Genomic DNA, 16,557 nt, shown 5'->3' with positions numbered 1-16,557 from the left:
GAGAGAGAGAGGAAAAGAAGCAGGCTCCCTGCCGAGCAGAGAGCCCGATGCAGGGCTCGATTCCAGGACCCTGGGATCATGGCCTGAGCCGAAGGCAGAGGCTTTAACCCACTGAGAAACCCAGGCACCCCTTCACAGAGTTTTTAATCAGGTTGTTTTGTTGTTGTTGAATTGTAGAGATTCTTTATATATTCTGGATTATTAATCACTTAACAGATATAATGACTTACAAATATTTTCTCTTATTTCATGGGTTGTCTGTTCACTCTCTTGGTAGTATTCTTGGATGTACAATTTTAAATTTGATAAAGTCCAGTTTATCTGTTTTTTCTTTTGTTGCCTGTGTTTTGATGTCATATCTAAGAAATTCTTGTCAAATCCAATGTCATGTGCATCCCCCTGTGTTTTCTTCTGTGAGTTCTGTGGTTTTAGCTAGTATGTTTAGGTCTTCAATCCCCCCCTTTTTTTTTTCTTTTTTAAGCTTTTCTCTTTTATTTTCTTATTTATTTATTTATTTATTTATTTATTTTAAGCAAACTTTACCCTCATGGGGTTTGAATTCAACAACTCTGAGATAAAGAGCTGCATGTTCTACTCATTGAACCAGCCAGGTGCCCCTCTTCAATTCATTTTGAGTAATTTTTGTATATGACATAAAGATCCAACTTCATTCTTTTACATGCAGGTATTCAGTTTTTTCAGCACAATTTACTGAAAGACTTTCTTTTCTACATGAATGCTCTGGACATCCTTGCTGAAAACCATTTGGTCATATAGGTAAAAGTGTATTTCCGGGCTCTCCATTCTATTTCTTGACCTATATGTCTGTCTTTACACCAGTACAACATGCTTTGATGGCTGTAACTTTGTAATAAGTTTTGAAATCTGAAGTGTGAGTGTCCAAAGTCCTCCAAATTTCTTTTTCTTTTTCAAGATTATTTTGGCATTTTGGGAGCCGTTGAAATTCCATATGAATTTATGAATTTCTGCTCCAAAAAATGTCATTAGGATTTTCACAGTGATTGTACCCCATCTATAGATATTTTGTGGGTAGTACTGATATCTTAACAATATTAAATCTTTAGTTTAGGAACATGGTATGTCTTTCTATGGGTTTATCATTTTAGGTCTTGCTTGAGTAGGTCTTTCCAATACTGAAGTTATAAGCAACATTTTCTGTATTTTCTTCTAGTAAGTTTATAAGTTTATGATTTTGCTTTTTACAGCAAAATTATGCCAAAATTATGCTTTGCCTTCTTAAACTAGCTGGGATTTATTTTATTTTATTTTATTTTATTTTGGTGTGAGAATGTTTTCCCATTCTGTTGGTACTACTTGAATTTTCTGCCCTGTCCTGCTAATTCGAATGACACTTTTATCATAAGTTATAGCCCCATACATACATGGGTTTGTCTTCAGACTTGCTGTTCTATTTCACTGATCCATATGTGTACTCCCATATTACTGCTGTAATGTGTTAATTGATCTAACTGTATTGTGTTTTGCTGTCTGGAAGGGCAACTCCTTTCCCCTCATAGTTCTTTTATTTTTATTTTTTTTAAGGTTTTCCTATACTTTTTCTCTTAGGTGACCATTAGAATCAGTTTACTAAGTTCCAACAGACATACCATTGGAATTTGGAATGGGATTGCATTGACTTGATAAAATAATCTCGGGAAAATTGACATTTTTACATTTTGAAGAAAAATTATTTCTAGTTTCTGTATTTCTATTGTCACCATGGCCTCTGGAAAATTTTCTGTTTACTTAGATTATATCCAGATTGCCACTGTAAAGCAGTTCTGTCCTATAGAGCTTTCTGTGATGATGAAAATGTTTTATATCTGTGATGTCTAATATATGGGTACTGAACACTGAAATGTGGCTAATACTACTGAAGAACTGAATTTTAAATTTTATTTAATTTTGATTAATTTAAATTTAAATGGTCATATGTGGCTAATGACCTAATGACTACTGTAATTGTACGCTTTGGGATACATGAGTAACTGTGTAATTGAGCACTTTTGTAGATAGTAGAGGTAGGTAGCAAAAGAATTATTGATACCTACTGGGTGAAGGACACTGAGTAAAGCATTGCAGTGCAGAGTCTAAAAGCCATAATATTAATACAAATGAATTCCTGAAGAACTTAAACCCAGATCCATGTAAAGGACAAATTGTTTACAAACATTTACGCTGTCAGAAAAATACAATTACGAAAACACGATGGGATTTGCTCAAGAAAGAAAGGTCATATCTGACTAAAGGTGTAGGAAAGTCTTTATGGATGAAGTAACTTTTAGAAAGTGGGATGCCTGGGTGGCCTTTTTCTTCGGCTCAGGTCATGATCCCAGGGTCCTGGGATTGAGTCCTGCATGGGACTCCTTGCTCAGCAGGGAGTCTGCTTCTTCCTTGGCCTGTCACTCCCCCTGCTTGTGCATGCACTTGCACACACACTCTCTGACAAAAGAAGTAAGGAAGGAAAGAAAGAAAGACTTTTAGAGATTAACCTTGAAGGAATTATTCTAAGTTTAAAAGAGAAAAAGTCATAAAAGATTTTTGTTTTCTGAAGTGTAAGAAATAGTGAAGAGGAAAAAGAATGAGGTGTGTTTGGAGAATGTAACTATTAGTTTCATAGGGCTGCTGTAACAAATTATCACAAACTTGATGGCCTAAAACATTAGAAATCTATTCTTTCACTAGAGGCCAGAAGTCCAAAATCAGTGTCATTGGGCTGACATACAGATGTGGGTAAACCCAAATTCCTTTTGGAGATTGTAGGGGAAATTCTGTTCTTTGCCCCTTCCAGCTTCTTATGGCTGCTGGCTTTCATTGGCTTATGGCCATATTACTCCAGTCTCTGCTTAAGTGGTCACATTGTCATCTTTATCTATGTTCAAGTTTCCCTCTGCTTCTCTCTTATAACTATACATGTGATTATATGTAGGGTCTACCTGGATAATCCACGATAACCTCTCTATCTCAAAATCATTAATCATACCCGCAAAGATCTGCCCCCGCCCTTTACCATAAAAGGTTCTAGGGATTAGGACCTGGACATCTTCAGGCAGCTGATTTTTCAGCCTACTACAGCAATCCACTTTGGCTGGAGTAGAAGATGCCTGTGGCAGTAGGAATGGTAACAGCTGTCAGTCACTAAATGACTTGTATATGTCTGATGCTGTACCAGGTGCTGTATCTGTGCTATTCCATTTACTCATTACAAGAATTCTGTGTAGGCATTAGATGAGAGAAGAATCTAAGGTGACTATGTTTTCCACCTTTCATGACTGGGAAATGGTGATTAATAGAAATTGAAAAGTCATGAGGAAAAATTGGTTACAAAGGAAAAAAAATGAACTCAGCTTTGGCTGTCTTTAGTTTGAGTCCTGCTAAATTATGCCAAAAAGGGTCAACCCCAGAAGAAGCCTAAGAACCCTATGTAGAGATCTCCTGCAATTTTCAACTTGTGTTTTCCCCTTTGAAATGAAGAAATAAATTATAAGGAACACTAAATTTGAAATCAGGAGACCTGGGTTTAAGACTTACACTTACTGTGTGAACTGAACAAGTCATTTCACTTCTCAGAACTTCAATTTCTACATCTGTCAAAGAGGAATAAAAACCCCTTCCTGCACTCACACAGTTATTTGTAGGGAATAAATAAGATCGTCTTTGTGATGCTCTTACTGCAGTATATGGTCTATTATAAGTATTTAAATGTAAAAAAGCAAAATTATTAATATGTCAGATGTTTTAATTTTTAGGTGATATATCTTAAAGCTATCCAGATTCCAAGCAACAGTTAACATTAGTTTTAAATGTCCATTTATTCGCTGCCTTTCTCATTGTTCAAACTTTCACCACTTAAGTATCTTAAGCACCACCCAAGACCAAGTCCCTCCCTTTCTAAGTGGGTGACCTAAATTCTACCTTGTAGAAATAATTATGGCCATCAAATATGAATCACTCGACTTCCTATTCCCATATTTTAAAATGTACATATATCTATATCTACTTTTACTTCCTTCCAGGCCTCAAGTAATATCCCATCTTTTGTCCAAAGCGAATGTATCTTTCTGTATGTGCTTGTGATGCAGTTTCCTCCATCCTGAGCTCAAGATCACATAGTCAATGCCCTGGGTGGACATCTTCATTTGGATATCTCACTTCTAATTCAGAATCCTTCCCACGATGCTACTAACACTCACTCCCTCAGCTTCCTCTGTTTCTTATCTTGGTCAATGCCATTACCAGAAACTTGGAGAATTTTTGTCCCTTTTTACTCCTTTATTTGCCATAGTGTTCATTCACTAAGTAATTCATTCAAACACTAACATAATTAAGTTATGTTAGTGTTTGGCTCAAGCATTTGTTCTCTCTCTCCTCAGTCCTCTGCCTCTCCTTAGTCCTCTCCTCTCTAACTTCACTGCTTCTCTTTTTCTTGCTCAGATCAGTTCTCTCTGAAATAGCCTCATTGCTCCTTGTCTTATTCCTGTCCAGTCTACCCTTTACTCTGCGGCCATAGGGATCTGTCTAAAACAAATCTGCTTTTAGATCCTTTCCGTGGCATTCCACTACAGTACAAAGTCCAAACTTCATGTACTGCATCCTTTTGTCACTCATCCTCCCATCCAAGTACTAACCAGGCCCAGCTCTGCTTAGCTTCTGAGATTAGACGAGATTGATCACATTCCGGGTAGTAGGGCTGTAGAAAGTTACCAAGTTCAGAGAACTATTCCCAGTTCTCTGGAGGTTCTCTGCTTTGTAACCCTGTGCCTGTGCTCCTTTTGCCTTGAATGTTCTCCCTGCAACTTCAGTTTCTAATGTCATTTGCCTGGTGAAGCTCTTCTCATCTTGCACTAATTCGTGTAAGCTTCACATCCCCTTTGAAGCCTTGCCAGGCTTCCCCAGGAAGAGCTAATAAGATCTTTTTGGAACCTCTGCTGTACCATATACATGACTGTCATTTCATCTGTAACCAGTTTGTTTCCCCCTACCAGATCCACACACGGGAGTGTGTCTTGAGCACCTTTGTACTGTTCATGCACGATATTATCTGGCACAGAGAAGATGCCCCAAAAATGTTGTTTAATAACTGAATTAATTCTAGAGATCTTAAAGTTATATGATGCTTTAGAACATATGGAGAAAGGGAGAATTGATATAATAACTTTTGGAGATTAATGGAAATACATGGTTATGACTCAAAGAAGAATACATATTTATCTCCTAAGTAGAGATAGCCATGGTCCAGAACCCTGGTGACAAAAATCAGGAAATCAAGAAAGCAAATAAATGAACAAACCTTTCATAAATCCCACTAAAACATGAGGCACTTCCCAACATATAAAAGAGCTCATAGCTCTGCTGGAGTTGGAGGGAAATATTCTCTTTAAGAATTCAATTTCTTGGGGTGCTTGGGTGGCTCAGTGGGTTGGACCTCTGCCTTCCGCTCAGGTCATGATCTCGGGGTTGGTCCTGATCTTGGGGTCCTGGGATCGAGCCCTGCGTCAGGCTCTCAGCTCAATGGGGATCCTGCTTCCCCTGCTCTCTCTCTGCCTTTCTGCCTACTTGTGATCTCTCTGTCAAATAAATAAACAAAATGTTTTTTAAAAATTCACTTTCTTACTGCTCATTCATCCTCATGTTAACTTGAGCTACATTTATGCTAATAGCATTTATTTTGTAACCCCTGTTGACTTATCTTTCATTGTACCAAAAAAAAAAAAAAAAGGATAAATGTCTAGGGAGAAGAATCAAAACTAACATGAGTGCTATAACTTACTTATAGGGACACACACCCTCTCTGAACCATAACAGTTCTCTCTTAATCTGGGAACATCCAAATCCAAAGATTCCATGCTTAACACTTGATTATAAATCTATACTGGTAAGGACTGGTTTTCTAAAGGGAAAACATTTTGTCAGATCTGACCTGACAAATAATTTTGAAGTAAGCAAAATTCACTGCATGCTCATCTCACCCCAAGCACATAAAGTACTCACAATATTTCCTGCTTGCCTGGGGCTGCCTCCTCCCCCCCTTGGCTCCCTACACAGATCTATCTCCTAATGCCAAGTAAGTACTGTATCCTTCCTATATTGAAACTTACCTGTCTGCTTTCCAAAGCCTGTGAGGCCTAGGTTTCAGCAGGCTGCCACTTGGAGACCATTTGATGAGTTAATCTACACTAACATCATATTGAGTAATAATTCCAGGAGAACTTAAATTTTTAACAGGACTGTAGCAGAGGGGGTACCTGGAGAGCTCAGTTGGTTAAGTGTCTGCCTTTGGCTGAGGTCATGATCTCAGCGTCGTAGGAGCCTAGGAGTGGGGAGCCTGCTTGTACCCTCTCCCTCTGACCCTCCTTCCTGCTTGTGCTCTGTCTCTCTGTCTCTCTCACTCACTCAAATAAATAAATGAAATCTTTTTTAAAAATTAAAAAAAATTTTTTAAAGGAGTGTATTGGATAAATAACACTTAACCCTAAGAGCCAATCTAATAAAGGGACATTTCTCGCTGTCCCATATATCTTCCATGTCTTTTCGTGATTTAGTGTCTCTAAACATGCTGAACCTTCTGCCTAGAATGAACTTTCTTACCCCACCCCTTCACCATCTCCAGTCTAGTAAACTCCTACTCATTATTTAAGACCCAGCTCAGTGTCCCTCTTTTGCTAAGAAGGCTTTTCTAAATTTCCCAGGCTGAATTGGTTACTCCCTGTTGACTTTTTTTATAAAGAGGGGAGGAGTAAAGGAAGAAGGAGAGAGAGTATCTTAAGCAGGCTACATGCCCAGCAACCAACCTGACACAGAGCTTGATCTCACAGCCCTGCGATCATGACATGAGCCCAAATCAAGAGTCCTATCCTTAACCAAATGAGCCACCTAGCCGCCCCCACTCCATCTTGACTTCATAAAATTTTGCATACTTGCTCTTAATTTCTTTTACTTCATATGTATTCTTCAGCTGACTTCAAGGTGACTTCTGCCCCTACAAATTCAATGCACTTTATAACTTCCATGTGGCTAAATCAAGTGGATATATATCTGTCCTCATCTTTCTTGACCTCTCAGCAACTGACACTACTGACCACCATCATTATCTCTCTTATTTTCTCCACTCCTTCTTGGAACTCTCTTCCCTTGGCTTTCTTTACATGATAGACAGCTCGTCTTCTTTTATCTCTCTCTCTCAATCTCCTTAGTTGGCTTATGTTCCACATAATCTCTAAATGTTAGAGTTCCTTAAGGCTATGTCTTGGACCCTTTCCCTTTTCACGCTCTGATCTCTCAATAAGCAAACTCTTCCACGCCCCTGGTATTAATTAGCCTCCATATGCTGATGGCTCTCAAATTTACATTCTCATCACAGACCTCTCTCCTGGGCTCCAGACTTCCATATACAGCTGCCTATTCAATATGTCCACTTGGGATTACACATGTGGTCCAAACTTTACAAGTTCAAAACTCCCATTTTTCTCTACCTGAGAGAATAGTACCTTCATCCATGAATTTAGCTAACCCAGAAGATAGGAGTCACTATTGGCTTACCTACCTGTACTTTACTGTCATATCCATTGGGCCATCCTTCTGACTCTACCTTCTAAATATTTCTCTCACTGTTGACTTCTCTTTATCTGTACTGTCACCCAAGTTATCACCTGACTACTACAGTAGTATGACTCATCATTCTGCAGCCACTTACTTGATGCCTCCTGTACCTTTCTACACTGCAGATTACTCTTTGAAGATTCACTCATCCTTTTATTCATTGAGAAATATTTATTGAGCCCCTACTATCTGCAAGTCATGACCAAGACAGGCATGTCCTTGATATCCTGGAACTTTATTAAGAACTTAAGATTGGGGGACCTAACTTAACTGGAATGAAGGTAGGGAACATTTCTTCGAGGAAATAATTTTTCATCTGAGATCTGAAGAATGAATACAAATTTATGAGGCAAAGGAGGTTGAGGGGAAAGAGCATTTTAGGTAGAAGGAGCATCGTATGCAAAGGTCTGGAGTCACGAAGAAGTCAGCTCTGAGAAACCTGAGAGGACAGAGAGTGACAGATCAAGTGAGGAGGTAAGGGTAGTACTGCTGGGCAGAGCTAGGCCCTGGGGTGTAGTGATTCTAACTGAGAGGTATTCATGGGCCTGGAAGCCCCCTCAAGTAGCCTGCAATAGTGGATGAGTGTGTGAGTTGCAGGTGTGAGCCTTCTGAGAAGAAAGCTCATAGCCTTCATCAGGGTCTTATAGGCAACATGTGACACCTCTCCCTCCCTCGAAATATAAAAAAAGTCACTGATGTGTATGGGGAAACCAAGTATCGACTTTGGATTTTGTCCTAAAAACAGTGAGATGCCATTGGAAATTATTAAGCAGAATGTAGCACAGCTAGATTGTAAAATCCACAAGGCAGGGATTTTTATCTTCTTTGTTCACTGATGTGTCCTGAGCACCTACAGTAGTACCATGCACAGAGCTAGCACTCAAGAAATAATTGCTGGATGAATGAATGTTTATTGTGGCTACTGAATAGCTATCTGTTATATCGTATTGTATTATACTCATGTGCTTAATGCCTCTTTCTTGTAATACTTGATCCTTGAAAACTACTGGGTCTTATTCATCTTTTTATCACTAGAGATATGGTCCTAGTACCTAGCACAGTACCTGACTTAAATTCAGCTTCAAAATGCATTCATTCATTCAGCCAGTAATTTTTTTTTTAAAGATTTTATTTATTTATTTGACAGAGAGAGATCACAAGCAGGCAGAGAGAGAGGAGGAAGCAGGCTCCCTGCTGAGCAGAGAGCCCGATGCGGGCCTCGACCCCAGGACCCTGAGATCATGACCTGAGCCGAAGGCAGCGGCTTAACCCACTGAGCCACCCAGGCGCCCTCAGCCAGTAATTTAAGAGCAGTTACCAGATGTCAGGAACTGGGAATACAACAATAACTAAGATACTGTCACTAACCCAGAGGAGTATATCCTCTGGATGAGAAGACTGGCAAGTAGCCTAATAATACTATGTAGTAATTGCCACAAATGGGTAAGAACAAAACATAGCCCTAGAGGTGTCACAGAAGGCCAATGGGCAGACTAAAGTCCAGGGCTGACCCTGGGCCTGGTGAGGAAGAGAAAAGGAGAGCACAGGAATGGGCATTAAAGGCAAAGTCCAAAGGGCTGTGAAGAGCCATTTGGAGAACTGCGAGTGGCTCAGTGAGTCTGGGGCAAGATGAAGCAGCAAAGGGGGCTGAGGGCCAAACAGAGTCTGATTTTATCCCAAGGACAATGGAAAATCATTAGTGGATGGGTGACAAATCAGAAAAATGACATGGTCAGATTTAATAGAAGCTCACTTAGATTCCAGAGTAGAGAATGGATTGGAGAAGCAGTAGTAGTGGGAGTTCAAGACCTAGTACTTGGGATAGATGATATTGGCCTGGGCTAAAGTAGAAACAGTGGCAATAGAGAAAAATGGATGGATTTGACAGCTATTAAGGAGGTAGGATCAACAGGAATTAGTGATTAGGTACATGTTAGGGTGAGAACGATGGAGTAGCCATGGATGAGTCCCAGGCTTTTAACGTGGACTCCCGCAGGGGACTCACCAAGAGTGAGAACAAAGATTGGGAGCTGGCATAGAGAAGCAGATGACAAATTCTAATTTGGACAAATTGCATTTGAGTTTTCTTAACATCCATGTGGAAACTTTTAGTAGGCAGTTGATTACACACTCGGATCTGGAGTTCAAAAGGAAGGTCTAGGCTGAATATATAGAAGTGTAAGTCTTTGGTTATAAATGGTAACTGATTCCCAGGAGCCATACATGAATGTGGAGAAGGAGAAAAGATGGTCAAAGACAGAACTCTAGGAGAACATTCAGGTAACAAACATGTGTTTTTTTAGTAAATGAATAAAGGAATACACGATGAATGGAATAATTTAGACGAAGGGATCCCTTCTCGTGCTTTCAAATACTGCTACCAAGTCAGCTAGGTAACTTATCTGTGCTTAAGGCAAAACCTGTTCTCTGGCTTCTCAAAAGAATATGTTACCGAACAAAAAATGGGAAGTAGGGAAATACCATATAGCAGAAAACATATCTTCAGGGTTTTTTTCAGACATACATATAGATACTTCTGAGGTTCTATTGATAAATGGATCATAGTAGCCTCTTGTTAGCCCATATACAAGGAACACTTTAAAGGCTGTTTAAAATATAATATGACATGCAGTAGAAATCATTTGATGATCCCCCATTTTTGCTCAAATCACCAAGATAATCTGTCTAGACTGCCTGATCACTGGCCCTTTGATTGCCTGGTTGGCTTTGGCATCAAATATGCAAACTCAGCCAGTTGGAATACACCCAAAAAATGTTTGTATGGATAAATATTTTTGTTTATATAGTTCATATGGATTATTCGTCTTTGTTAGAAAGTGGCCTCTGACTGATCACTTACTTGCTTTTGAACCCACTAGTTTCCCATAACCCGCTGAGAGTTCCCAGGCCTCACTGGTTGCCTTGAGATTGGATACATTATTAAAGATGTTTTGATTAACTCACTGCAATAAATTTACAGTTCTGAAACTTGTAATAAAACTCTGGTTTACTTTTGAGTAAAGACAAAAAAGAAAACAAAACTATTAAACCATCAGACCAACTTGTCACTCTAGGATTTGTACATCCATCTTTCTTCCTTTCTTCTCCATATACCCAAACTTGATTGAAGTATGGGAGATTTCGTTTGAATGGAAAGTATGCCCAAGCAACATTTCTAGAAAAACTGAATTGTACCAAGTGCTCTTTCTTACAGCCACACTTTAACAAATTCACCTTGTAGATAAAGAAATTGGTTTTTTGTGCTTTGGGTTTTATGGTGCTATTTCTTTTCCTTTCCAGCAGGCCATTTCAAATTTTTGCATATCTAAGCAAACCAGTTATTTGATGAGCAGCTCTATTTATTTTCTCAGAGTTTTATTGTTCTATGTAATCGGTGTGTTAGTTTAAGCCAAAGAGAATTTGTGGCTTTTGAGATCAGAAATTCAAATTCTTTCTAAAACTAAAAAACTAAAACTAAACTTATATTAGCCATTCGTAGACCCAGTCTGTGGTTCTAAATTGGTACTTAAGTGTTTTAATGACATTCCTGCTATTTTGTAGTAGTAACATATCAATAGTAACAATAGCCTGTAACAGAAAAAAGGATAATGTTGGAAACTCTACTAGATATTCTAATGTGTCTTGCTTAAAAATATATGTTTTATTCCATTTTCCTACCAAAGAAAGAACAGAGGACATTGAAAAACCTTTCCTCCCATCTAGTGGCTGGAAAATAGAAAAACTCTGTGTTTCTTGGAATTCTAGGCATTAAGGATTGTCTGACAGATTATAATACAACCATTTGTTTACTTAGTTAAGCAAAAATAAGCTTTAAAGTCTTTACCAAAGTTGAACCCAATGGGAAAATACATATTCATGATGATTTACTGATTAACTTCATTAATAATTTATACTTCTCTTCCAACAGGAAGAACAGCCATGGTCCTTCCTAATTCATTAATCTGAACTCATGATTAAAAAGGCTGTATATTTCTGCTTACTGAAATTGGGACTGCAGTTATATTTGCTTCTAAAGCAATCAGTGGGGCGCCTGGGTGGCTCAGTGGGTTAAAGCCTCTGCCTTCAGCTCAGGTCATGATCTCAGGATCCTGGGATCCAGCCCTGCATTCGCTCTCTGCTCCGCAGGGAGCCTGCTTCCTTCTCTCTCTCTCTCTCTGCCTGCCTCTCTGCCTACTTGTGATCTCTGTCTGTCAAATGAATAAATAAAATCTTTAAAATAAATAAATAAACAAAGCAATCAGTGCCCTAGATCTGTCCTGACCCTAATTGCTCCTTGTTGGCCCCACACCTTGACAACTCTTCCCTTAAGAGTTGGATGTGCTGAATTCACCGAAGAGAGCCAAGAAACTGTCCCTGAAACTGGCTGCCTCCAGGACCTCAGCTCCTGAAACTTGGAATGCCAGACTCTGATACTGGCAGCAGGGCCAAACCAACCCACAGGAAAGCAGGTTTAGATCCGTTATGCAGCTAGAAGGATTAATGTTTGGTCTACCTGTCTTGTATATGCCTTATGCAGACGTCAAAACCTCTGCTGAAATGTGCCTCTCTGGTGATTCTCACAGATTCAAAGAATGAATTTTGCGTACAGTCAGCAAACTTCTGAGATCTCCAGGAAGAAGAGGAAGGTCAGCGAACCAGTGAAAGTCTTCATCCCTGACAGAAAATGAAAGTTGGATGTCTTCACTGCATTTACTCTAAAATGATTTTATTTTGCAACAAACTTGCATGAAGTGTCTTAAATAGGAAAGTTTAAGTTCCTATCACCAAAACCGTTTACTGAATTTGTTGCTCAACTTTTTTAGTCAGTTTACTAAGTGCTCAATTACTGGGTAGGACATGGGTTCACTTTGCCTAAAGGAAACAAGGTCACCAGGGCTGCCTTGGGATAGCAGTACTTCAAGGCTGAGTTAGAGACGAGACGCCCTTTATATCTGTAAAAGAACCAGAGCAGCTATTTCGAAAAGCAATAAGCTGTTGTTTTCAAAAGGAAGGAGGGTTTTCCTTGCATAACTAAACTCCCCAGGTATTTAGTCTACTGTGAAATGTTGTAACTTGTTGTAACCTGTGTACTGGAATCCCTCTATTGCTTTATTAGAATTCCCACAGAATTGCATAGGTTGTATGTGGTGGTGCTTCTGCAGGTGTGATTTTTATGTTAACTCCAATTATGAGATTGATCAATGAAGTGTTGGACCAAAATGTCCTCTCCCTGTAAAGTTCCTTGAATCTGGCCCTCCGCCCCATTCTGTTGGCCACCTGAGACAGGACTTCTGAAGTCTCATGTTGAATGCTTCCCGACAAACACTTCAGTTTATCAGTCTGTAACCTGCAGGTGATGTTATTAGTTCCCTTCTTATTCTGGGACATTTGATAAACTCAATGATTAGTATTAGACACATAATACAGGACTTTAAAGTGTTTTTATTATTTAATAACAAAGAATATAAAATATAATTTAAATGGACAGGACCAATAGGTTAAATGTTGAATGTATATGCTTCCCAGTTAAATAAAACCAAAACACAAGGCTTTTTTTTTTTTTAAACTCACCTTTTTTTTTCTTCACTTAGTTTGGTGTTTCTTCAAATGGAGTAAGGACATCTGCACCTGGAGTGCTCATTAAAATATGGATTATTGGGCCTATTTCATTTCTCTGAAATCAAAATCTCAGGGGGTGGGGTCCTGTGGAGAACTCCCAGGATTCTAATGCACATGAAAGAATCCTGGACCTCTGACCCAGACTAAGAGGAGAATCTCTGGGGCCAGACATGTACTTTAGCCAGCAGAAGGCTGAGGGTTATCATAACAGAGAGGAAAGTATGAGAAAGCCTGCCTGTCCAGCACTACCCTTTGCCAGACTGATCTAAGGCCTGCCAGGGAGGAGCATTTTCCCTTCTCCCAGCGTGATAAATATACTCACATAGGCTTACTCTGCAAGGAGGAGGGAAAGGTATTGGGTTTATTATATCCTTGATAGAATTGTAGCCTGAGTCACCACAATTTCTTTTAAGAGAATCATTTATAAAGAGATTAGCTGTCTAGTAGAGGGATTAAGTTTATTTTGTGTCTCTCCAGAGGGTAGATCTAAGTCCAAATTGGTGAAGCTATAGGAGGTCAATCTGGCTTGGTATAAAGAGGAACTTTTTAACTCCACGTGTTGCCAAAATTTTGAAATGGGCTACTTATGAGGTAGTTAGCATTCCTCCACTTACAAGTGTTTGAATTCAAAGGAATTTTACAAAGATTTTAGGAGTCCTTGACTCAAAACAAATTCGTTATATGGGGTAATTGGTCAATCCAGATTTCAGGAGAAATAATTTTGTTTAAAAGGGGAATTTGACTCTCAATCTATATTTATAATTTTCATAACTTAGCCTAAGATATTTCAAGTTGAAGCATAGAATCTGAATTTGCCTAGAAAATTTCTGTAGTGATTTTATTGTCTCCATTATAAACACCCCTCCTCCCCCAAAGGAACAGTCTTTTATTGATGCCAATAGGTGGAATGTGTTGTGTATATCGTGTGTGTGTGTGTGTGTGTGTGCACGCAGATAGAAGTGCCCTTGGCTGGGCACAAGCACACAAAGAAGGACATCTATTGTAAGAGGATCTGAGGGGCACTTGGCTGGCTCAGTCAGATGAACATGCAACTCTTGATCTCGGGGTTGTGAGTTCATGCCCCATGTTCGGTATACAGAGTATTTAAAAATAAAATCTTAAAAAAAAGAGGATTTGAGAACCATGCAAATGTGAACCGCCGATTGTATACAGCAGAGTTCATATATGCAACTAGCTATCAAGATTAGAGGGTATTCAATTCTATTTATTGAATGATTTCTGGTCTTAGATAGGAGTGGAATGAGTAAACAAGTTCATCAAGGAGCTGGAATTTCAGTGAAAAGAATGAAAACTTGGACCCTGAGCTGGGGAGTCTGAACTGTATCGCACTAGCCATTCCCTCACCCTGACTATGCTTGGTTCATCAGTGCGCTTAGAAAGACTAGATGACGACAGCTTGGAAACTGGGACATTGTTAAATTAAAAATGATGCAGGGGAAATTTGATTTCAGCTGTTTGGGGTTTTTCTGTCTTTACAGAAAATTGGTTTAGCTGGAAAGAGATGGGGTTAAGCTCATGATTGCTGCTAGCCTTTGAAGCCAGGCACCGAAACCGCACCTTCATTTCCCCTCTTGTAGGTCCCTCTGGTGTCTGGTTCTTTCATTCTCCAGCTCACTTCTGCCAGGAAGAGGCTGGAAATGTTCATAGGTATCAAAGTTGCATTCACACAAGTTCGAAGTTGTGTATGTGTTTCAAAAATAACCCCATTAGAGCCAGTTTGTTAGAATGTATCTTAGAATTGTCAATTATGGTTGCAAATCCAATCATACTGGATCTTTAGAGATTTCCACAGATTCTTATAGTACAAATAATTCTCAGTTATAATCATCACCATTCAGAAGGAAGATCCAGTTGATAAAATGAGGTTTAGCATACTGCTTGTAAGAGGTAAGGCACGGTCCTCTGTACTGTATGAATCTAGAGTCTATACAAGTGAGAAAATGACTTTGTTTATCCCAGACGTATCCTCTTTTTTTTTTTTTAAGATTTATTTATTTGAGAGAGAGAGAGAGCATGAGCAGGAGGGGCAGAGAGGGAGGGAGAGAGAAACCCAAGCAGACTCCATGCTGAGTGCAGAGCCCCACATGGGGCCAGATCTTACAACCCCAAGATCACAACCTGAGCCAAAACTGAGTCGGACACCTAGCCAACTGTGCCACCCAGGCACCCCCCAAATGTATACTCTTCAGAAATTATTAGCTTTTTTTTATTTTAATTTTTAATTTTTTTATTAACACATAATGTATTATTTGTTTCAGGGGTACAGGTCTGTGAATCCTCAGTAGTTTGTGTTTTTTTTAAAAGGCAATATTTTAACTATGATTTTATGTTGTGTAATGAGACCCTGGCTGAGAGTTCCTAAGCACTTTTCAGTTTCTGTAGGGGATGAGGACACCCTTGATGGCCTTAATTAACGGACTCTTGGGTTATGCAATGGTAAAGCTAAGATCCTATCCTGAAATGGAGAAGCTTGAGATACTCATCTGGTCATGTAACTTCCCCTTGGGTGCACTACATCTCTGCAAATAAGGTTTTACCTTCTGGGAGTGTCACAGTTGTTGAGACTGACTTTTGTAGGAGGTGGTGAGCTCACAAGAACTACTGGCTGACCATGCGGGAGGTGGTAGGTAAACATCCCTGCAGCCTGGCTGGAAATTGCATGTGAGATTTGCTCTGTGGGGGATCCTGGGGGAAAGTCTCATTAAACATTATAGTCTGGTCTTAATCATACCATGAGGTTCAGCAATACTGGGGTTTCCTCATGGCAGGGTTTGTGGGGGCAAACTGAGATGGTCAGAAACGTCTAGGACAGACTGATAGATCATGGAACTTTCCTTGGGAACTGAACTATTTAGGGACAGAAACAAGTGAAGGAGTGGACTTTTGGGGATCATTATTTGGGTATTGCAGAACTCCTTAAGGCTACAGAAATCCTGGGCTTCTGAGTTCCATTTAGATAATTACTGGTCAGCTTTGGGGTAAGCAGGCAAAGTTAGGTCTTCATCTTCCTTTTCTCAAAGTAGTATAGGAAAAGCCTAAGCTGCTGGCTTCAAAACCAGACTGCCTTTTTCTAGACAAGTTATTTCACCTTCTGGCTCTCAGATTACTCAATCTGTACATGTAGATAATGATGGTACCTACCTAGTGATCCTGTCGTGAGGATTAAGCAAGGTGATGAAAGTTAACTTGCCAGCATACATAGAGCCAGTGCTAAACAGGTGTTCATCGCTTTTGCTATTTTTTAAGTCTTGGCATGTCCCCTTCCTTAGTCTCAGGAACTCATGATCACTGCTTTGC

At 39.4% G+C, this 16,557-nt stretch overlaps 1 protein-coding gene across 1 annotated transcript in view; it reads left to right on the top strand.

The window, feature by feature from the left end:
- HORMAD2 (HORMA domain containing 2) overlaps window positions 1-12,464 on the top strand; it is a 94,425-nt gene extending 81,961 nt beyond the window's left edge. Inside the window, exon 11 of the mRNA XM_044241082.1 lies at window positions 12,204-12,464. Coding sequence (XP_044097017.1) covers window positions 12,204-12,308 — 105 coding nt within the window. The 3' untranslated portion in view covers window positions 12,309-12,464. The remainder of the gene's footprint in view (window positions 1-12,203) is intronic.
- Window positions 12,465-16,557: the final 4,093 nt, after the last annotated feature.

Source organism: Neovison vison, chromosome 3, assembly GCF_020171115.1.
Source record: "Neovison vison isolate M4711 chromosome 3, ASM_NN_V1, whole genome shotgun sequence".
In the NCBI taxonomy this organism is placed as follows: domain Eukaryota; kingdom Metazoa; phylum Chordata; class Mammalia; order Carnivora; family Mustelidae; genus Neogale; species Neogale vison.
Note: the sequence above shows the minus strand (reverse complement) of the source record. Positions and strands in the feature narration are given on the sequence as shown.